The 24,285-nt window shown below is 43.9% G+C and overlaps 1 protein-coding gene across 9 annotated transcripts in view; it reads left to right on the top strand.

Annotated features, from left to right (window-relative positions):
- The first annotated feature begins 1,830 nt into the window (after positions 1 to 1,830).
- Positions 1,831 to 24,285, top strand: part of RYR3 (ryanodine receptor 3) — a 1,450,647-nt gene continuing 1,428,192 nt past the window's right edge. For all 9 annotated transcript variants that reach the window (XM_069208992.1, XM_069208994.1, XM_069208991.1 and 6 more), the window contains exon 1: positions 1,831 to 2,052. In XM_069208992.1, coding sequence (XP_069065093.1) covers positions 2,005 to 2,052 — 48 coding nt within the window. In that variant the 5' untranslated portion in view covers positions 1,831 to 2,004. The remainder of the gene's footprint in view (positions 2,053 to 24,285) is intronic.

Below are 24,285 nucleotides of genomic sequence, written 5' to 3'. Positions count from 1 at the left end.
TATGGCCCACCTTGCTGCGACGCCATTTTGAAAGAGACTCTGATGCTCTCTCTAATCGAGAGAAAGAGACTTTAAATAATTCTTGCCCTAGAGACTTTAACTTTGATCCCCTTGCATGAAGTAGTAGTTTTATTCTGCCGCCGTGAGGCAATTGCCCCATCCACCCCTGCCCCTTTGCCCCGTCCCATGCTGATCGAGAAACGGTACCTGTGAGACGAAGACTTCCTTGAATGCTGATTGTAATTGGTAAATATGAAAGGAAATTGTACAATTGCATTGTGTTTCTTTTAGATAACCAACTGCTGACTTTGATAAGATCCCTAGCTAGGAGTTTTCCAAATTAATGTTGCTAAATTGTTTTCGCATGAAGCCCCACATGCCGATGCTAATTTGAGGACAGATGAGGATTCCTTTTGTTGCACGATGCAATTTGAGACCTTGTTATGCTGCCTAAATGTATGCAATTAGTTCATTACAGATTATAGTATTAGTGATTTGCATTGCTATTATCGAATGCCTTGTTATTCAAATGCTGCATAGATTGCACCTGTTTCGCCGCTATGGACAGTTATTAATGTTCATTTATGTTTATCATTTGGTGTTGAGACACATCTATATTGTGCTAGCTTTGTTAATATAGGGAAATAAATTCACTAACTTTGAATAAACTGGTGTGGTTATTCCTGACTGAAAGGTCAGGGTTCGCCGAAATGTATTCTGGATTAATTGTCAAGTGTTATGTTGATCAGGGTATTGCTTACGTTCGTTATTGATTATTGATTTAATGAAATTGGCTGATTAAGGGTGTCGAGGGTCCCACTTAGCCAAAAGATTCATCGGCCTAAAGAGCGTCCAAAATACAGGTAAATTATTACTACGGAACGCTCTATCAAGGGTAAAGAGGGCAGGGCCGCATTTGAGTTCTGGTGTGGGAAACAAAAATTGTTTTTAAAAAATGCATCCTTTAAGCAGGGGAGGTCTGGCTATGGCGCATTCAATTTTATTTTGCGTATAGGGTTTATTCCAGGGTGTGTAGGTAGACACTATCTCCCCGGTAGGACATGTAAAACGCCGTTTCCTCAATACTTGATAGGCTGCCATTACTAAGGTAATCTCCACATACCGAGGCGAAAGATTTCTAACTTGCAGATAACAAGGGGGCTGAAATGTCACAGCAGCAAGTATTAGTCTAGTGTTTACCAACGCTAGAGGGAGTCCCACGGCGGTACCTTGGGTTCAGATACCACGGAAGGAAAAAGCTGACCTGGAGACCTTAGAGAAATGAAATCCGCAGGGTTACACACCTGCGTTATACTTTGCTCCTTGTACAGATCCTCACTGGAGGAAGTAAGTCCAGGTGTCTTGGTTGCAGGGGCGGGGAGTGATTATGATGTTTTTTCCAATGGGTAGGCTGTTGCTGGTTTTTACTGAAGGTGCAACATACTCCAGTTTGAGACTAAAGTGCCTGTGCGATAGGGAGATATAAGTGCAGCCCCACGTTGGGTGAAGCCGCTCTCGCGTTTTGCTTTGAGGAGAAGAGGCCGCTAATGGTTGACTCCCCCGGTTACCACCTCCACGTGTGCCACTGAAGTTCCTCTTTCGATCCCTTTTGAAGCACTCCGCGTGGACGAGGGGGTTTAAAGTTAATCCCCATAGGATGCATTCATCTCCAGGAGTCAGAGGTCGGTAAACTGGATGGTGGCAGGGCCAGGGTGTCAGTTAACTTCCAGTGGGTGCGGCGGGGGGGGGGCGCAGGGGAGGGCCGTGCTCTTTTGGGAGGTGATGGGAGGAGGGCGGCTCTGCGCGCTCCTCTCTAAAGCCTGTGCAGTTGGTGCGGGCGCTGAGGGGGATGTCAGTCTGCAGTGCAGTGCAGCGTGCACAGAGAGGCCGGGCTCCCTATATGGCCGTGGATTAGCTGCCTGCTAATAGTGCACGGAGCGCAGAGCCTGGGGCTGCAGCGGACGAGGACGGCAGAGCGTGTGCACAGCTGACTCCTCGGGAGCCATGGCCGAAGGAGGCGAGGGGGAGGACGAGATCCAGTTCCTGCGCACCGTGAGTACCGGGGCCGCTGCCTCTCTCTCCCAGCCGCGCTGCTGCCTGGCTGCTGCTGGGAGCGAGGGGGAGGGACAGCGTCCTTTATTCAGCAGACACCACAGGCTCGTTTAGTCCTCATTCACGCCTAGGATACAGGGGTTCCCTGCCTACCGAGAATGCTCCACCTTACCCGCACGTCTATACGTGTATTTGGAGCAATGACACCCTGCAATTTGTGGGGAGCTCTTAGGGTAGATGGAGGAGCTTTTGTGTCCAGCTTCATTCACAGCCCTATGCCCCATTTGATGGTTCGCTTGAACTTTCCTCCTCCTTGTGCCCCTGGTCCTCCTTGAGTACGTTCGGCAGCGTAGCTTATCCCTTCCACCACCATCTACTGTCCTAAGCCTCTGTCTGCTCTCAGCTAGCTCGTCCGTCCATTCGTTCTACACTTACCCTAAACGTGAGAGGGTGACAGCATCTCCCCTGCCTTCCGCACCCTCCACTTCACCCCCTGACTCCATTGCTGGAGGCTTGAGCCAGGCTCCGTCTCGTCCACACAGGGACTTAGTTCCAGGGGTGTTTGGGGTGTGACACCACCCAAAAAATGTATTCTGTACTAAATAGTTGGTACAATTGCTTTCAGTCGGGTAATGTGAAGTGGTTGTCAGATTTCTCATGATTTTTTTCATGTCCACACTCATCTGTTTCAAAGGCCTTAAAAATGTTGATTTGTTTGAAAAATATTGCGTTTTAAGAACCCCATAACAATCCACACTCCTCTCTTTCCACTGCCTCTTAAGCCCCCTTCATGTCTTGCTTCTCATATTTTGTTTTAACAAGTTGTCCCAGCGTGAGTGTGGCGAAATCTAAAGCTCCCCCCCCCCCCAATCATACTACCCAAGCTACGCCCTTTACCACATTGATTAAGTGATTATGGTGAAAACTCTGAAGAGGAAGCTGCCCGAGTATCATCCTCTGCATACAAATATTCAGTCGCAGGCAGACATAGCTTCTCCCCGTCCCTTCCCTCTGCCGGGCTGTCCCATGCAAACGGAGGGGAACCACCAGGGAGTGTGGAGCATAGGCTGGCCTAGACGGTGCCGTGTGGGAACAGAGTTCCTGGCTTTAATGTGCTGTCTTACATGCATGGCTTCCTTTTACCACTACAGGGCTGAAGCTGCGCATGCATTGTGAATATCCGAGGGGAACCCTTCGGTAGCGCAAGTCACTGCATCTAAGAAGGTACAATGAAAGTCTCCCCATGTGCCTTAGAGTCGGTGCAAACTGGGTGTTGTTAGCGTGTCTTCATTCACATCTGTTAGGTCAGCGGAAGCAGTCAATGTATGTGTCCTGCTGGTTATACCACAGGTGAGTGAAGTCACCGAGTCATTTATGGGTTACGAGAGCATGCATCCTCCCCATAGAAGAACCTGTAAGACTTCTTGTTCTCTCCGTTGCCCACTGGTCACTGTGCTGCTTCAAAACGCTCGCTCAGGCCCTTCTTGCACTGTGTGCCGGCGGATCTGGCAGAGTCCTTTCTCCCTGCCACAGCGAACAGCTGGTCTTACAGTCCTCCACATTCTAAGGCTGAGATGGGATTAGTGTAGGGAATGCCTAGCGCTGCTGGGCAGGCGTGGTCTCATGCTCACCATAAGTTCATACCCTCGACTCTTGACTGACTCAATCTGCCATCATGGACACGTTCATTAGGCCCTTGGCAGTTCTTCCTTCTGACACTGGCACCAACACTGCTGCAAGAGGTTTGGGGTATCAGTTTGGACAGCATGCTAAAAGTAGAATTCATGTTATGGAAACACACCCAACATAACACAAACCTCTCAGGGTGGGCAACTAAAAACAAGTCTCTTTACCACCAGAAAACAGTGCAGCCCGGCGCCTTAAAAATTCGATCATTTTGAAATGTCCTGCAATAAAAAAGTATGCACTTTTTATTCTGATCACAGGGTGCTAAAATGTAAAGATTATATTTTACACACACAAGTTTAATATCCCCTGCAGCTGTGATTAAGTGACAACGCCAAAGTAAAATGAATTTGAAGCAATTAAATAAATTTGGATAAGTTAGCAGAGAAGCAGTTGTTAAATTGAAAAAAACATTTTTAATTTTGAATATAATGTAGTGGTTTAATACTCATTTCACTTTGCATTTCAAGTTAACATACCGCAGATAACTTGAATTTGAAACAACTGTCCTGTAGTACCTTTCCTTGTACTTGTACTCCACAAGTTTACACTTATTAAATTTAGTAGTAATTGAATCTCCTCTAAATTCCTATAAGTTGTGTTGGCTAAATTGACTTTGCATGTTTTTCACTGCCACATGTGGCACAAAGCAGAGGAGTATGGGCCAGATCGAGTAAAGGGAACCAATGTTCGGTAATTTCACACTAATGTGTGGCAGTTTTACATGGCTTGAACTGACATTTGCATTAAATGACTAGTTAAAAAGTAATTTTGCACTGGTCATTTGGCGCAAATATAGATTTTGCACCAGTCGCCAGTGTAAAAGTCACTGCAAAATTGCCCAGCACCTGTATAGGATTACATGGGACCGGTGCAAAATTGCCTGACATTGATGTATTGATTTTTAAGTCGAGCGCGCAAGCACTTTGACCTGTTGTAAGTATTGTGGGCTATTAACCACGCCTGCTGCACTCCCCTCACTTTCACTCGTTCATGGGTTTGCCTTTCAAAAATCCTATATCATCATTGGTAAATACTTTACATTTGTCTCTCCCTGGGGCGGTTTTGTTACCGCCTTGCAGACTGCCCCTGTTACATGGATAATTGCATGATTGCCAATACATTAAACTGCAAGCAAACTTCTTTTTCTTTTTGTTTCTCTCCTTCGCGCTCATGTGCATGATAGCCATGGCGCTTTGAATCAGCTCGCTTATGTCAAATGTTTTACTTTTAATTTTCAATTTATGTGGCAAGAATAAGTCAAGTTAGGAATTTTCAACGCTAATAGCCTTAACTCGAGCAAATGCGAGACCCATTGCATTACTTAGGTCTGTGAAGATTGGAGGGGTTTGGAAGTGGAATGCTTGAAACCTGCTATGTTCACCTTGTCCAATTCTGCAGCCTAGAAAGAGGGCAGTCAGTTATGTAATAATGCTTTTGGCTCATTTGTTTGACGAGACAAATGCAGGTTTCACTTCTGCTCCCCTTCCCATTTTCTGTGCTGGGCCTCGCAGACATCAGCTAGCCAATGTTTAGATAAGAGAATAGACACTCTGTGACTCAAGTTCATTGATTTCTTAACTGAGTAGTTTCTATACTTACATACAAGATTTGTGAAGCTGACTTAAACCCATTGTTAGAATGTAAGCCTTGTACAATAAATATCACCTATTGTCACACATGCATGGAAGGATCAGACAGTGTATTTCCTTTTTAAAGAACAGTTTCTTGGCTGAAGTTGAGGAGGGAGCAATGTCCAAAGCTAGGAACTTAGTGGTATGCCTTTACAACATAGTCAAATTGGATGTTAAAACAATGGACACACAAAGGGCTTGTATGTTTTGGTCCTTGGTTCCATTTTCTTTGCCTTTGGCACTTCAGTACTCTGTGTTTTGTCTGTAAAATCTTATTTTGTGCCATATTTATATGCTTTTTTCTAAATGCAGCATTTATTGTACTTTGACACTCTTGAAGAAGTTCATTTTGCCCCTCGATAAGTCACTTTAAAAAATCTATATGTTGTGTTATAGTTGTTTAGTAGTCTCATTCTGTTGCATGTACAATGTTTGCCCTAAGTTGTATCTTGAAGTATAGCAGTGCTGGGGTTGCACTGTGTTTTATCTTGAAGCGTAATAGTGCAGCAGTGCAAGATGTACTTCGTCTTGTGTACTGTGTTGTAATAATGCACGTTTTTCCCCTTGTTGTACCTTGATCAGTAATGCACTAAGGTATGTCTGTATTGTCGTTTTATGTGTTATTGTTCAAGGTTAGGCTTATATAGTATTCTGGTGTGTAAACGTAGAGGTTTTGCTTTGCTATGTTTGTTGTTTTGTAAAAGAACCCACTTTGACCCACTTTATATCCTAATTTGAAATGGTGCTTCATGTAGTCAGAATTAACATCACACAATTTGTCCATAGTCTGACATCTCAAGAAGTAACATATTACGTTGATCTGATGACATTACAAGAAGCGCGATCATTTGACACGAGGCCCTGATACCACTACAGAAAATGACATCGTCACATTTTGATAAATATGTAGTGAGGGTATGTTCAATAAGTGTACATTTCTTACTGGAGGAACAAACCAAGATAATTGATAAGGATTTCTGTAAGAGGATAGATTTGCGTTGTGACCATGAGCTGTTGTATTTGGCCCTAGTTAATTTATTTACGTTCCTCTAGTAAAATGGTGCTAAAAAGTGGCAGTAAGATGCAATATGAAGAAATAATTTCATTGAGAATGGGAAATCAGACCTATCAATGACTGATAATTTGGTGCACAAGCATGATTCCAACACTAGATGTACCTAATTTGAATGCAAGCTAGATAACATAACTACATCCCCACAAAATCAAAACTTCAAGTTGAAACATGCTTTGTCCAACCTAGTAGGTCCAGCTTTTTTGTGCTAACTCAGGTAACCAGAGCCAGACTCCTATTTTATACAATCCAAAAAGGGAGCACCCTGTCTTACATTTCAGCTCGAATAGCCCCAAAGCATCATGATAAATGCAGTCATTAGAATGAATTCGAGTAATATTTTGAAAAGTCTTTCACCATAAATGGGTGCAGCAAGTGTTGTAACGTTGTAGAAAGTTTTTCACCATAAGTTGGTGCGGTGAATGCCGTATCTCCGGACACGTGTTTCTGGCTTTCAGCCGTCATCAGCGGAGAGCAAAGTGTGGCAGACGGGGTTGCTTGAAATGCCGCCTAAACGTATTCTCAGGTTTTTGTACCACTCAGTAGGCGCACAGGTGCTTCACCAGAGCTCGTCATCTCAAAGGCTCACGGGAGCCGTTAAATACACAATCTAAAAAGGGAGCATCCTGTCTTACATTTCAGCTCGAATAGCCCCAAAGCATCATGGTAAATGCAGTCATTAGAATAAATTTGAATAATATTTCAAAAAGTCTTTCACCATAAATGGGTGCAGCAAGTGCTGTAACGTTGTAGAAAGTTTTTTGCCGCACCAACTTATGGTGAAAAACATTCTACAACGTTACAGCACTTGCTGCACCCATTTATGGTGAAAGACTTTTTGAAATATTATTCGAATTCATCCTAATGACTGCATTTATCATGATGCTTTGGGGCTATTCGAGCCGAAATGTAAGACAGGGTGCTCCCTTTTTGGATTCCAGACTCCTATTTTGTTTATATGCATTGCAAGCCCAAGTGCTGTTTATCACATTAAAGCATGTCCTGCTGGCTTTGCCAGTGCTGGGAAAAAGGTAGCAAAATAGAATTGTTTTTGATGTAGGAGATAGAGTTGAATGTCACAAACTGCTTGAAGTTTGAGTGTACTATTCAGATGTAAAATAGTACCTCGTGCATTCCAATAGGAGCACTTTCTGGAAGATGTAATTATACACCAAGTACTCAATCGGATAAGCTCAGAGAGTTGTATTCCTCTGGATGGAGCCAACGCCTACTGTATGCATATTGAAAATAATTTTTAATAACATGTCTTGTAGACAGCTTTGTTGTCATTCCATACATAAAAACGGCAGACCGTTTAACCTGATGTTGTGCCAGCTGATGCATCCGCCGGACCATATTTACACGTTTACTCTGCCATTCCAAATAAGAACTCCTCTCAGAGGCTGGGTCCAAACTGGAATGGCATGGTAAGCAAAAACAACAATGGATTTAGCCCAGATCTCTGTACTGGGGGTGAATGTTTGACATTGTTTAGCATTCTGACCATCACTTGTTCTTGTTGCATTTGTCTCCCTAAGTTGGACAGGTATACCCAGACCTGGGTCCCGTGCTCCCCTCCCATTGGATTCAAGCTAGCCTGGCTGATGAGGGGTGATACCCCAAAACCGGTCCCAGGATGCTTGTTTCCGGTCCAGGTAGGACCTGGCCTGGCAGTTCAGGCTAGACTGCTTCCATGGGGAACAGGGACAAGAATAATTGACTAATTTGCATATGGCGGGGTCCAAACTGGAATGGCATGGTGAGCATAAAACAATGGATTTAGGCCCATATCTCTGTACTGGGAGAGAATGTTTGACATTGTTCAGCATTCCGTCTATCACCTGTTCTTTTTGCATTTGACATAACTGAGGCATTTTGAAAAAACATACCTAATGTCATTTTTTTTTTTTTATATAACTCTCCTGACCAACTCTATAAGCCACTAAAGCAATGACATTGGGTGGATTTTGCACCACATGTAGTAGTATATGTTTTAGAATAACAAGGGCAGAAGAAGCAAACTTGGATGAATGGAAACTTGGATCACATCTTCTACTCTAGTTACAAAGTGTATGTACTGTTCCCTTTGTGTTGCTTGTTCCTGAAGCTCCACTTTTAAAGGCTGTCACCTAAGTCAATAGAAAAGACATTAAGAGAAGCATGCATTGGGTTGAGATCATTCTACCAGATATCCACATCCAACATTTCTATTCATGGTCTGTTTACTACCTTTGTGTCCAACTGAATTAGTGTTTGTTAACACTTTACTAATTCACCTGGCAATCTTTCAATCCCACCACCAAGTTATGCTGTTACACCTTAGAAAGTAAGCTCTATTGGCCAGAAAAACATAGTTATCGAGCCTTGTTAAGTGGTTTGCCATACAAGACATCACCTTCTAAGAGGCACCACATAGGAACATTGGGAGTTAGGTGCTGATTTATGACTGTGGGGTGAATAACAAAATAAAATTACATTAAACTCAAACAAAATATCATGCATTAAAAAAATTAAACATATATATGTATATATGTATGTATGTGTGTGTATATATATATATATATATATATATATATATATATATATATATAAGTGAGTGCTTATCATGTCAGGAATGTTAACGGTTTGTGTCATGAGCTCGAAAGTATTGGTTCTTACTTCTTAGCTGTGGTGATTCCCAAACTGGAGTATGTGAGCTCTGAGATGAGCATTGAATGCGAAAATGGAAGGTATTGCATGCTGTTGGCTATTGAGTCTGTTGCAATAAAGGGGTCTATGTAGAATGTTAGATCAAAATAAAGATGAAGTGCAAAGTACTATGGACAAGTCTGAAAGATGGTGGCAGGCAAATTGGAGATATTGTAAGGGGATGTAATGGGTAGGGTTTTGAGAGAAGTATAGAAAGGAAATGCTCTGGATAACCTTGACGAATAAGATAAGTAGTTTGTATTGGACAATCTTTTCTGCAGTCAGAAGCCAGCTTGGTGTCAGTATGGGTGGGAAGCCAGAGTATGTCTAATGAGGATGAAGAAGTTATGTGTAGCTTTACAGTACTGGCTTTAGCTATTAAAAGACAGGAACAAAAGATTTGGCAGTCTGTATGGGGAGAATTTGTCTAAAAATGATTTTGTGGAACCTGACTATGCTAGTAGATCAAGGCCCGCCGCCTTACGCTTTAGTTGAATAGTTAGCTAGTGGTTCCTATGAGATGACTAAGGCTTTTTTTCAGTCATACAGTTCTTTATTTGGTAATGTACCATAAAAGAAACACAATATAAATTGTCACAGGCAAGTCACATTTCCAATTGAACAGAGCATCCTATCAATTGCCCATCATGTTTCTCAGCCTCACTGCAACCAAAATAAATGTTTAGATCATTATGTATACAAATTCAAACTGAAGGAATTGAAGGTGCAGCAGGGAAGATCTGCATTTACTTATATTAAGAGATCTCAGCAAATGAATTAAAATCAGGTTCCTAGGTGTTGTGTAGAGCTTACAAAACGAAATGTAACATTGAGCGTATTCTGATTCACAAGGCTACGACTCGATGTTTGAGTCACTATGCATATATTTAGGGCAGGGCATCGGAAGATGGGCTATATTAAAACGAAACCTACCAAACAGAATCTGAATAAGGTATTAGAATATGAGTTGAGATCAAATTAATCAAATGGATTAATGGTTTGGCTGAAGAAGATGGAGGGTAAGCAGAAAAATCAACAATCTCAGTTTTTGAAGATTTCGGCATGAGTGACCAGAGCACTGTCTTGTTTTCAAAATCTGTAAATGGTCCAAGAATGAGAGGACAATGACGGAAACCAGGAAAAGGGTTGCTTATCTTGCTTTCTAGAGGTGGTAGACAAAGATTAATTTGGAAATTATGTCACTGAGGTTGATAACATGCAGGAAAGAGAACGCCTGCCTAGAGGCTGGCCTGTAGGCAGATAAGGCGAGGAGCTTCTAGGGTAGAAAAGATCAGTAAGTGGGTAGAATGAGAATACATTCAGTGCTGTGGGCGGTGGCTAGAGATGCAGGTGTTGTTTGCATGTTGTGATGATTAATTGTGTTAGACACTGCAAAACTGGGAAATAGATTAAATATAGAAGAGGGGTGATTGTGGACTGCTACTCACTGCCTTCACCTTTTCAAGATAGCTCATTCCCTACCTTGTCCCACTTTAGTTCTAGCAGTGATACTATAGTGAATACATGAGTAAGAGAGCTAATACGTAATTTCTAAATAACTATTACCTCTCTTTAATCATTTGACTTTATTTTTTAAAAATGACGTTTGTCTACGCTACCAAAATCCGGCTTTATTGCTGAGATGTAGGTTTTAAAAATTGGTACAAACTGGAGAAAATGGTTTACTGCGACTGCCCCATTCTGTCTGCAGTGCTTCTGGTACTGCCACCTGTTGCCTTTAAGTAGTAGCTGCTCCAGAACTTCCATAAACCATCATTCATGCCTTCCCCAGGGGTAGTTATTCAGCAGAAGGAGTGGCACCAGAAATTATTGCTCTCGGTTACATGCAACACCTCTCGACCTTGGATGGTGGAAATAATACAAAAACTAATAATATGAGTACTACAACTAATACCACTACTACTACGACCACACCAGCTACTACGGCCACCACCAATGTTACTGTGACAACTGCTATTTGTCACAACCCTTGCAACGTGGCTCAAAGGTTAGCAAGGTTAATCCCACTTTCTCTCCTTATTGTGGTCCCACTCTCTGTATCAGAGTCCTGGAGAGTAGGGAGTACCTCTTTCAAAAACAGGAAGAGATGTTGCGAGATTAGTGACATAGTGTGTCACTTGTTTCCAGCATGAAGGTTTTTTTGTATGTGTTTTTATTGGTATTTTCACAATAAATACAACAGTAGTGGCATATTGCATGAACCCACCAATAAATCCACTTTTACATACAGTAACAATCCCTCGCTTCCGCCTCAAAGCTCTATAGATAAAACCCTAAAACAGGATTAAACACTATGGCCCATATTTATACTTTTTTAGCGCTGCATTTTCATTATTTTTTTACGCAAAAGTGGCACAAACTTAAAAAATAGCCCATATTTATACTTTTTTAGTGCCGCATTTGCGTAATTGTTTTACGCAAAAGCGGCACAAACTTACAAAATTGTATTTTGTATGTTTGTGCCACTTTTGCATCAAAAATGACACAAATGTGGCGCTAAAAAAATATAAATATGGGCCTATGTATTGAACCGTGTGTAGTGTTGGATGCCGTCAGACGGGAACCTCTCACATGTGGCACTCCTCAGCATTCACCCATGTCCCTCAACCATTCTGAGGTCTTCCGCACTACCAGGGACATCCATCTGATAGTTATCTTGCACTTGGCCAGTACGGGCCGAGAAGAAGGAAGTTTCTATTTTTTTTTTCTTCATTGGAATCTGCCCCAGTAGACAGTGTCTTATATCTCTCGGAATTAACTAACCTGTGCTTGCATTTAGGGACGTCAATATCACATCCTAAAATCCATTAAATTTAGGGCACCCCAAAACCATATGGATGAATTGCGCATCTTGCCCATTACAGCAGGGGCAGGAGGAACGTCTTGCTGGGTTGATTGCATGCAGAATGCTAGTAGTGAAGTAGACCTGGTTTATCACATTACATTGAATCAGCTTAAACCTCGCTTTAGTACAGGTGGTATTCACCCCTTAGGGATCCCATCCCACTCTTTGGCAGAAAGAGGCACCTCCAGCACAACATGCCACTTGGTGTGGATCAGAAAGTCCACCACCAGTGGCATGTCCTTCTGCAGTGCCCTGTAGATGTGAAAAACAAGTCTCCGACCCCCTGCCATGTCCAACATAGTTAAGAGTCTGCGAAGCCCTTGGGGCCTCCAAGAACGAAGGCCATATTTCATGTGCCTTTGCCACTATTTTTGCAAACTGTAGAAATTGGCCAGACTTTAATCAGAACGAGTCTATGCCATCAGTCAAGGAGATAAAGCAATCATTCGGGTACAGGTCCTGCAGAGTCACACAGCCACTCTCGTGCCATCTCTCTATCCACATCGACCATGCAATAAGTGTAAACAGGCGTAATGCCTATACATTCATGCCTGGTGCGAATGGGGCCCTATGCAAAACAAGTCTGACCGTCCTTTCCCATGTTCTGCATACCAGTCCAACCATATATGGCATGGAGGCAGGTATCCTTACACCCAAATCAATAGTTCCACCAGCAGAATGTCATCACAATTCCCCCTCCGCAATCTACTCTCACAATCATTGATAAGCGAAGGGTGTTCCAGAATTTCACTGTTGGTCTTAACCCATCCAGCACCCTACCAATATTTGCAGCTTGAAACTCAGGTGCTCCATGAGTGAGCCTAATCCCTAGGTATCTAACCCTTTCTGTTTCCCAGTGAAGTTCCAATGGAGGAAGATCTTTCTTTGGCCGCCAGCCAATTCCCCAGCAGAAACAGTCTGGGTTCAGAGCAGTTAACTGTAACCCGGGCACTTCGCCAAACTCTGCAAATACAGCCAACATGATGGGAACTGAATGTTTTTAGGGTTGTGCAGATAGACCAAAGCGTCATCAGCATATAGAAAAACCATAGGTGTGGTCTCCCCAACCTGTACTCCCCAGCCTCTCAGCACATTGCGCAACTTGCATACCAAATGCTGATATCGCAACCTGCATACCAAAGGCTCCATTGCTGGCGCAAGTGGGAGGGGCGACAGAGGTCAGCCCTGTCTGGTTCCTCAATGAAAGGTGAATCACCGTGACACCACCCCCCCTATTCTCACCATTGTGAGGCTGTACAGTAATTACACCAATTTTACCCCCATGCCCACCTTCTGCATAACGCTCCACAAGAACTCCCAAGAAAATGAATCAAACGCTTGCTCGATGTCAAGCAGTGATAGGCCATATTAGTCCTCGTTGAGGATGGGGGTATACATAATGAGCGACAGCAGCCTCAAACTGCACAGTATATTCCTATACGGTATAAATCTGTATTAGTCCTCACGGACCAACCACGCCATGTATGCCATTTAGTCATGTCGCCATAACTTTACTGAGGATTTTTACATCGAGATTTAGCATCGACAGGGAGTGCTAGGATGCCACCTCAAGCATCCTTTTGGGTTTGGAAAGCATAACTATGAGAGCTCATAGAAGCTGGAAGGAGCCCCCTCCCAAATGCCTCCTAGACCTCCAGTAATTTGTCCACCATCTGTCCGGCCCGGCAATGATAAAACTCTGCCAGCAGCCCGTCCCTTCTTGCGCCTTAGCTGTCCTCGATGCCTGTATCACAACCAGTATTTCTTCCCTGGTTATGGGAGTGTCCAAACTATCCCTCTCATCTCCTGGCACGGAGGCCATCTGCAGGCCATCCACATATGTGTCCCCCTCCTCAGGCATGCCATCTGCTGCTGCTGCGTAAACCTGCTGCAGGTGTGTGGCAAAAGCTTCCATTATATCCTGTTGCATACAGACCATCCACCCTCTGTAACTCCTGGTCACTACCATTGGTAGGCTACATCTTTCACTACACTCGTGGCGAGCAGTCTACTGGCCTTATTTCCCTCTGTGTGGAGCTACGGTCTGTAATTCAAGCGGACAAATTTATCTAGATGGTCTCATATCTCTAGCAACCCTCGCTCACATGCTGAACATTCATGAAATCTCTGTGACTGATCAATCACACAACCCTCCAACTCACTGAGTTTCTTTTCCAGGATGTCGAGGGACCTGAATAGTTGTTGTGCACCATATGATACTTTAAAACATTCTCCACACAACACCACCTTCATGGCTTCTCATTCCATGGCTCTCGTCATGGCACTACCCAAATTCTCTGAAAAGTAATGATCCAGTACCTTTGCCCCTGTGTCTGCAAATACTGGGTCTGATAGGGCCTGAGCTCGCATTCTCCATAGTGGCACTTTTGAGCCCTCCCTGCTCATTTGAAGCGAAATCAGCATGGGTGAATGGTCTGAGGGGTAACCAGCCAAATAGGAGATGTCCTTTGCAAGACAATAGACAATAGTAAAGACGACTGTGTCCCTGTTGCAGGTACAAAGCAGGAACAGACACTGCCTTGTGGAAATCTCACCCTCCTTATGTCTTGTGATCCTAGACCCACCATAACTTCCTAAAGAGAGTTTGTCACTGCAGGCTTGGTATCCATTTTTTGGGAGAATTGGTCCACCCCACCATCCAATACACAGTTCACATCTCCTGACAGAAGGAACTCCGGACCCGCGTAATCTGCAGATGTCCTCACCACAGACCCCTAATATTCTGCATCGTCCACATTGGAAGCATACATATTCACTAGACACATGTCCCTGGCATCCAGCACTCCTGAGAATAACATACCACCCCTGAGGGTCCAATTTAATTCCTCTGGCCACAAAGGGGGACACCAGGACCTACACAGAGCAGGGTTCCCCTAGCCTAACTGGAACAAGAGGTTGCAAATACCTGTCCTCTCCACCTTCGCCTTAATTGTGTAATGCAGTCCCCCCCCCCCCCCATGTGCGTGTTCCCTGCGAAAACACCACAGAAACCCCATAACACCTGAGATAGGAATGCACCCTGTGTCCTTAATGGGAGGGCCAAGGCCCCAAACTTCCAGGTAGTACCCATTGTCCCTTCAAAGCATGCACTCCTGCGTCCCACAGCACCCCATTCATTCTCTGCCTCCCCTCCATACACTTTTAGTATATCACTATCTGGTTCAAGCTTTATAGAGTGAATGTCTGGCATCTTTACAAGCAACCGTTCACAACTGGGAACTTCCTCCTGACCCCTAACCCACAGGCAGTGAGTCCAAACAACAATGGCCTCTAACAATTAGGCCAACTTGGAGGAGCCACCGCCCCACCCCCACCTCAGAGGCCCATGCCTTAACCTTGTTAGCCTATTGGAGCTATGAGCCTAGTATCCTGAGAGGGTGGCAAGGCCAGAGGCACTCAAACCACTCTAAACGAGATTGTGGCCCTTCTGAACCACCTGCAAGCAACCTACTACTCGCCTTCTATAGTCAAAGGACATAGCATTCAAATTAAAATAACATCAGGCAAGTACCGCCTTTTATCATCCTAATATCATACATAAAGCGGATTGACAGTCCCCGCCACTGAACCCATCTGAATCCTATAGCTTAGCTGCACAGGAAAAAAAACAGGGGAAAACACACACGGTTATGTTGCCATAAAAGTTCACCTGAGGAATCGGATTGCCAGGGGGGCATCCTTCTCTGAGTCACTCCATTCCTTTATCTATGCCATCGCTTTGGTAATCCCTGAACCCCTGTGGGTCTGGAATGATACGGTTTTCTGGCACACAGTTGGAGTCCACCAAATTTCCACTGTGGCACACCAGTACTTTCCCAGTTTGGAGGACACCAGAACATGGCACAGAATCCACAGAGTACCGGTGGGATCTCGTTATTCTATGATTGGCACCACTCCCACCACCTCAACGGTTTGACCAAGATTTACATGGAACCCTACCCAAAGAATCCAGCCAGTCATCGGCTTCCTCAGGGGAGGTAAAGAAGTACACTCTTTTCTCATATTCTACCCTAAATTTCACAGGAAACATGAGGCTGTACTGGAGGTCTCACTCTCCAGATATTTCTTAGTTGACATAAAGTTCTTGTGAAAGTCCTGCACCCTCCAAGTGTTATCCAGAAAGATCCTAATGTTTCTGCCCTCAAACTGAGGGGCCCCACGGAACCTCACATGTTGCAATAATGCATCCTTATCTTGAATAGTCTAGTGATGATGGCTCAAGGTGGAGCCCCAAGCTTAGTCAGTGGCATTAGCGCTTGATGGGCCCTCTTAACAGTGAAAACATTAGCGAGATGTCTCGGCTTCAGGGCAGTCGTGAACTGTTCCTCAAGAAACAACTCTACAGAGTGCCCCTCTGCCTGCTTGAGACAGCCAACAAAGTGAAGGTTATTCTTTCTTGAGTGTCCTTCTGTATCGTCAATTGTGTCCTCCATATGTGCAGAGAGCGTTTGGGCTGCGGACACAGATTTTTTTTCCAGGCCTTTACTCCATTTTTGGACTCTGTGACATGTCCCTCTGTCTCTGTTATCTGCTCCAGTCATTTTGCAGCAGTCAGGGCACAGCAGACCTACTTCCAAGGCTACTGTTTCAATCTTCACCAACATGGCCTCTCTGTGCCTTCTTCACCTGGTCCCCCGCTGCACCCTCTGGGGGCCACAGTACGGCGTAATTGTCAATGTTATTGGCCTATACAATTGGTGCAGGCTTATCCTTTGCCACTCTGTGCCCCACCAAAGTTAATCTTCTGCAGGTGGCCAATGTTCTGGCCCTAGACCCGCCACTTAGCAGAGACCTACCCTAGACTTCCAGGGGCTAGGGTAGGTCCCCCCGCGTGTTGCAGTGCAGTTCAGAGCCCGCTGTGCTCACCTGGTTCCCCAAGTGAAGGAAGTACAGGATGTCGGCCCCTCTCCATGTCTCGCAACCACCTTTCCAATTCACAGGGGCTCTTTCTTCATTCCTTCTGGTGGTATCCTTGTTGCCCACTCCACCGTAACGTCCATCCTCCCCACGGCAACCGTCCCTGGTAGAGTGTCAGTTCAGCAGCTTGTAGCACCCAAGGCAGTTCCCAATACAGGAGGGACCCACGCAGGCTCACTCACAGACAAGGTCACTCCTTTTTCAGCAGGAGCTGACGAGGGTAGGACTAGCTCTCGCCCTGTCACCTACAGGGCTATCGCACATATGCCCCACAGTTCCAGAGCATGCAGTGGACCACTGGGGACCACCATAGCTCCACTACCCACAATCTTCTGGGTCCCCACATCAGGGCTGGACAACCAGTGTCAACCTCCACCGCACTCCAGGGCGTCGAATCAGTCTGTCAATCAGCCCAACAGGGCCTCATCTTCTTGCAAGTGTATGGGGCAGTGCTGTGCCCACAAGAGCAGCAAAGCCCGTGCGTGCCCCTTCAGTGTATGTGTGGGTCACGCTTTTATGAAACTTTTTGCCACCAGGGGCTTAATTTAAATGTTCTTCGGGGAGGGAGGATTTCCCTGACCTGCTACCTCATTATGCCGCGGCTCATGCTTTACATTGTCCACGTCAGAGCCCAGTGCGACCACCTGGACACTCCGTCCTGCTGTGTGCCTCCCGACCCACACTTATTGCCCAGCAGGCAGGCAGGTGATAATGATTCAGGGAGGCTCTGCAGCACCACAGAGGTATCCGGGCCCAGCTCTGCACATGTGGTCTCAGCTCCCCGGGGACCCAGATGAAGCTGATCTGGGCAACAGGGGGCATCCGTGGCTTTGGAGGGTACAACTACTCTTAAGGAGGTAGTTTCAAGTGTCCATACGATAGTATTGAGACAGGATTATGTGGCTGCTGGCAGGAGCTCCGTGAAATGCGACCATCGTGCCAGGCCACGCCTCCCAGGGTGACTTGCTTATTGGAGGACCTGGAGTGCACTTTCTGAAATACTAAATGGCACAGCATTTCAGAGGCACCCTATGACCCATTCCCAAGAGAGAAAACAGAAGACTGTGAGTATTGAGAAATTGAAGAATTACTATGATTCCAATATGTGTGATGTTTCTTACTCGATGTGAGAGGAGATGTAACTGTAACTAGCCCCCAGGCAAACCTGGAACCCTGCCCGAAAATAAAAGGTGAGGTGTGCACCCATGTACTGGCAGATAGCATCATAGTCCCCAGCCCGAAAGGGGAAAATCCAAAAATAAGTCCAGAATACAAGTTCTTTGTCACCAAAGACTAACCGCAGGCAAAAACAGGAGCCTGTACAAAAACTATAGTCAAGTTGAATACAAAAGTCAATCCAAGATAAAAACAAGGTTCAGAACAGAGAGTAGACAGTAGGGGAAATCAAGGGAACTGATAAATGGGAAGAAAAGCAAAGGTAATGAAATGGAATTACGAGTTCCAACAGGGGACGCAAGCAGAAAAGTAGAAACAACTGATGCCTCCAAACAAGGTCTTCGGTGTTCACTAACCACTCTGATCTGGAAGTCAGCCACCGGTTCTCGGGTGTCGGGGAAGCAATTTTTAGATGCTACTCCAGAAGCTAATGCCTTTCTTTTCATTTACGTTTTCTTTGTAGTTTTCATTGCCCTGTTTTCCATTTCCTCCTTGTGGTATATTTCCTGACTCGCTTATGTGGTATTTTATCGGGAAACCTGACACTACTAACACCACTGCTACTGCTATTGCTATTCTTACTGCTGAAAAGCACTTCGACGCCTCGTCAGGGGTAGTAAGCGCTATATAAATACAATTATAGTACAGTACTACTACTATTAATAACACCAATTGTAGAAAGGACCTTTTTAATCCCTCGCCTGCTGGGGTCCATCTCCCTGGCACTACCAGACCCTTTTAGGAATGCGAGATCCAAATAGATCTCTGTGACCTCCCTCTGCTGGCACTGTGGACAGTGTCTTTAGGCTGGAAAGAGGATTGTCCTTTGAAATTAAAACTTGTTTTGGCACCTTTCTCTGACTTGAAGAGCGCAGCGAGAACCCTGTTGCTCTCACGCAAAGGAACAATGAAATGAAGGTGTTTGGAGTTTGGATCAAGTTCACAATGTGTGTAGTGCAGCCAGGCTGGAGAGTTCTAACAGGAAACCACAAGTAGGTAACTTTGAGCGATTGGACTACTAGTTCAACATATCATAGTCCTGTCAACTGAATTGCAATTGGTATAGTTGTCTATAGATACCTAATTTGCATATTAGGAAAGGATTAATGGGACTTTTATTGATGGTGAGTTTTTTCAAAAGCTCCACCAACAGTTCCTGGAAATAGTCTTTGTGTCGCCTAATCTGTTGCATGCTGAGAAAATTGTCTGAATGGGTTAGATTGGCCTGGTACATCAGTCCCGCTGTCCAAGGTTGGATCAGAGATACATTGAGGGGACATCTTTACTTTACAGAATTCAGGCCTCTGACTTTTTAGGTGAAGCTCCATTGTGATAGTAAAGGATGTCTCTCTCGAGAACTAGTACACACTCCTAGACATGCTAATTATGGGTTCCAAAGTGTAGGTTTGCTTGTCATACACGAATATGGCAGCCCAAAAACACCAGAGATGCAAGCAGTTCGAAAATTGGCAGATTTGGGAGCACCATGATTTGGCGGTATCTTATTTTCAATGAGTTGCCAATCAGGTCCATAGGGAGGGCATCCAAATGAGGCTGACTCGTGCCAATATCATTTCTAAGATGGCTTTCACACTTGTGTGCAGTATTGGGGGGGGGGGAAAAAAGTAATGCTTCCGAAAAGCCCTTTGGGAATACTTTCAGTCTTGAAACGGCTGTAGTGAGCTTAGAATAAGCAATAGGTGACTCTTGGTAAAAAATATAGTTCTTTTGCAAATCCAGTGCCGGATTACCAAATAGGCAAAGTAGACACCGGCCTATGGGCCCCACTCCTTTTAGGGGCCCGTGACATCGGATCAGAATAATATTGATTTGATCGTAAAATAAAATTACAACCAAGCTTTATTAAGTTGTTTCCAAAAGATAGAAAAAAAATGAATCAACTCAAAGAAATGAAAACTTTACATTAACGGCTCTGTAGAGGAAATACAGTATTAATGTCATGTACCCATTAACAACTTAAAGTACATAAACCATAGACATCAGACTCACAAGTTTGTCTCTTAAAAGCTCATTTTCTGTTAACTGTCAGTTTGTAAAATAATTTGGTGCAAACTACGCATGTGTAATGTTTAGTTTTGTGTAATAAAATTGGTTTATTAAAATTGTTGGTTGGTAAAGGTAAAAACGTATTAGGAGATACTTTTTGGGGTGGCCTGAAATTAGGACTGCCTAGGGGCCTCCACAGGGCTTGATCCGGCACTGTACAAATCTCATAAAGCTAGCCACTAGACATTCCTTGAGAAACATTGTGCACTCCAATAGAACTGTTAGTATTACAACAAGTGTATTGTTAATTGCACAAAGTAAAATAGCTTGTTTTACAGCAAGTTTCACGCTACACAGATCCATACATACATACATAAAACAAATAAAACTTTGAAGGGCAAAACTGATTCACTACAGTATACGTACGTCTCTAGTTTAATTCCACCAGTCTCCAATGGTCCTAAGAAGTGTACATTGTAATAACATTTGTCAGTTCTTCACTATTACCTTCCCAGGTGTACCAGAGTGCAATAAATTGAACGTGTTCCTAATGTCCACATCAGTGACGCTCATTTAGTGACGGAACGATTCAAAGAGTAAGCTTACAGAGCTGTATTCTATAGTAACTGATGTACACTACTGAGCTACCTTTCAAACATATGAAGCATCATGTAGTCATTTATTGTTTTAAAGACAAGGGGGTAGATGACGGAATAGTGAAGTGTGCATAAAGCAGATTTTGTATATTGCGCTAACTATCAGGTGGAGCCCATCTGCTACGAGACGGCCATGTTGAAAGCGTAAAAGTCTCTAATAGCTCCACCCTCCCTAAATATTAATTCAGCGGGCATTTGCCCACTGCTTTATTTATTCAATGACTTGCGCGAGGCCCCTGGCCCTTGACCTACGAGGTACAGTTAGCGCATTGCCTTGGATAGCCCTTAACGGTCCATTGATAATGCAACTTCAGTAGAAATTGTTAAACACAGTATTGCTTATGTGGATCTATTGCTACATTAAGGCCAACGTAGGCATCGGCCTAACACTACTGCCACAAATGGCCCCCAAAACGCACCCTGTTTCTACAAATGGGCTTGAGTTCGGCCTTGTTTGTAGGGACTAGAAAGTGCCTAAAAGGCCTGGTGCTCCACCATTCTCTGCACTTCAACATGCCGCTGTCCTGCCTCTATCCCTTGCAAGGAATGTATGCCAACAATGTCTAGAGACGGTTAGTTTTGCCCTAATTTTAAAAAAATATATATATTACATACCTGTGAATGACTTAATGTGGGACCGGGAAAAGACAGACTCTCGAGGCCTGCTACCTGATAGTTTTTAGGTTTGTCCTATCAAAAACGTTAGCTGTCTGTTGGAGGCATAATGATTCCAACACATAACATATACCAAGAGTGGGCTTTGGACCATGCCGCTTGATCGTGATTGAAAGGTTTTGTTGTTTAGCATAGGTCTCTGATCTCAAATCAATAGCTTACTCCTTAGTCCTTTGTTTTTCTCACCCAGCAGCATTTCTGTCTTAGAATATTCCGATTAGATCCGTTTTATCACCCCACTGCTGAATTAAGGGGGTTCTCCTATCTTTCTCTTTCACCACTCCAGGGAATGCATGTCTTTCTTGGATCCTCTTGAATTTTTTACCCCCCCCTGCTTTTTCTTTTTGCTACCCCATACCACCATTGTTCTTATTTTTTTCTCTTTTCATGTGCCCCACCCCTTTATGCTCAGTATTCTAGACCCCCCTCAACTCTCTGTCTGTGTGTTTTTTACCCCAGTTGCTCTCTTCATGCACCCTTCTCTCTATTTTGTACTCCCATTGTGCTCATCCGTTGCTCATTCAATGTTCCCAGGTATTTCTCCCCAATTTTATTATTTCAATATTTTATGTTTATCTTTTTTATGAGGACCTTCAGTTGCAAAGTGCAATTGGGTTGCTTGCTGCCACTTATGGCACCTTTTAGTTTTCTTTTAATTTACCATTCTGAATGATAGTCATTGGAACGATCGTTTAATAATGCATACACATCATTTTCCATCCTGGAATGGCTTTGTGTACACTTATGCATCATGATGCATTTACCCGTTTGCATGCACATCAGCAGCCATCATAAAGTGGATTTTCTTCAATAAACCCATTCCAAGGTGGAATGTGCGTGTGTTATGATGCATGCATGTGCATACCTCCTAATTAACAGGAAGCCGTATCGGCATTACGTAATACCAGAGCAAACAAGCATTGGCAAAACCCTTATTTCGGCCTTTAATAGTCAGGACCTATTGGCTTTGCCAATACTTTCCCCACCCCCTTACGTCACCTTATATGAATCTGTGACTGCCAGAAATGAGCTATATTTATATCCACATATTATGCAACTGCTGTTAAGGAAACCGTTTATTTTTATCATATTTACTCTAAAACAGAGTAAATCGCAGAAGGTGGTGATCAAAGCACTGTTTAACTGATTTACTATATCAACAATGGGGAAAAAGTAGTAAAAATAAATACGGCAATTACAAAATCAATATATCCAACAAAAATGCAGTTTAAAAAGGCAGACCTTAATTTTTTCAGAACTGCAGCAAAGGGAGAGTCAGTCGAATCCAGGCTCAGATTGAATTTCAGAGACAAGTGGCCTCAGCAGTGCATGCCCCATCGGGAGTTTGCATCTCCTTGACTTAGGGAATCCTAAGAACAGCGGGCTCTTTTTGCTCACGATTAGAATAAAAGGCACAACTAACTCGATTCTGCTTTAATCTGGTCGTGTAGTATTTATCTGATTTTTTTTGTTGTCCAGATGCACTCCAATAGGCATGTGGCAAATATGGGCCATAAAACAGCATTTATAACTCCAAGTAGACATGATTTTTGTGTTACAATTATTTCCTGAATGTGATTTGTATGAACAGACAGGTTGTAAGCTCCAGGACTTGTTTTGTGTGATTAGAGCAGCCAGACACAGAGAGACAGAATTTAACCTCACCACTGCTTGAATCATATGGGAAGAGTCCACAGAGAAGACTGCACACCCTTCAGTATTTGGGTAATGCGATTAGTGGAGTCGGGCACACAGACTGTAAAATCCGCTAGCATTTGTGTTATGCGTTTAGTTCAGCCAGACACACAGAATGTAAATTATCTAGTATTTGGGTCATACCCATGTAGCAGTCGACTGTGCACCAGACCGTATATTTGTATGGTGTTTAATTTATGCCACTCATAGTGTAAACGTACCGGTATTTGTAACGTGTTAAGTGAAGTCAGACGCATAAAACAGACTATATCCCGCCATATATGTATCATGTGTTTAGTCCAGCCAGAAACTCAGGCAGGTAAACCTGCCAGTATAGGAGTCATGTGTCTTGAGGCAGCCAGAAACTTAGGTAGATAGGAGAACCGCTGGTGTGTCATAGGTTGAGGGCAGCTGGAAACACGGGCAACCAGTAAACTAGTCAGTAATTGTGTCGTGTTTAGGGCAGCCAGAAACACAAACAGCTAATAAAACCACATGTGAATATCGGGCAGTTACAAACGCAGGCCACAGTGAATCAGCCAGTACTTGTATAATGTGCTTAGGGCAGTCAGATACACAGGCAGCCAGGAAACCCACATGTGAACTTCGGGCAAAAACACAGGCCTCAGTAACTCATCCAGGACATGTATACTGTGTTCATGGCAGCCAGAAACACAGTGCACAGTGAAGATAGAAACACAAACAGACTGTTATCCCACCATTATTGTATCATGTGGTTAGTTCAGCGAGAAACTCATGGAGATGGTAAATCTGCCAGTATTTGTATCATCCACATAAGGCAGCAAGAAACACGGAGAGACAATAACCCAACTAGTATTTGTATCGTGAGTATAATGAAGCCATACACACAGGCAGACTGTGTGTTTATCCTGTGTGTAATGAACACAGACAATTCCTGTAGTCTGACTGCAAACCTGCCAGTATTTGTATTGCACTTAATGCCAGACTGCAGAGGAACCAGTGTTTGTGTCGTGCATAAATCAGTCAGGCACGTAGACCGACTGTAAAACGTCTATGTGTATAGTGTGATTAGTGCAGCCAGACCCCAAAACTGACTAAAACTGTCGGTGTTCGTTTCATTTTATTAATTCAGAGAGGCACGCGACAGACTGTAAACGC

Source organism: Pleurodeles waltl, chromosome 9 (assembly GCF_031143425.1).
Source record: "Pleurodeles waltl isolate 20211129_DDA chromosome 9, aPleWal1.hap1.20221129, whole genome shotgun sequence".
Classification (NCBI taxonomy): Eukaryota; Metazoa; Chordata; class Amphibia; order Caudata; family Salamandridae; genus Pleurodeles; species Pleurodeles waltl.
This window is presented reverse-complemented; position numbering and strand designations above follow the sequence as displayed.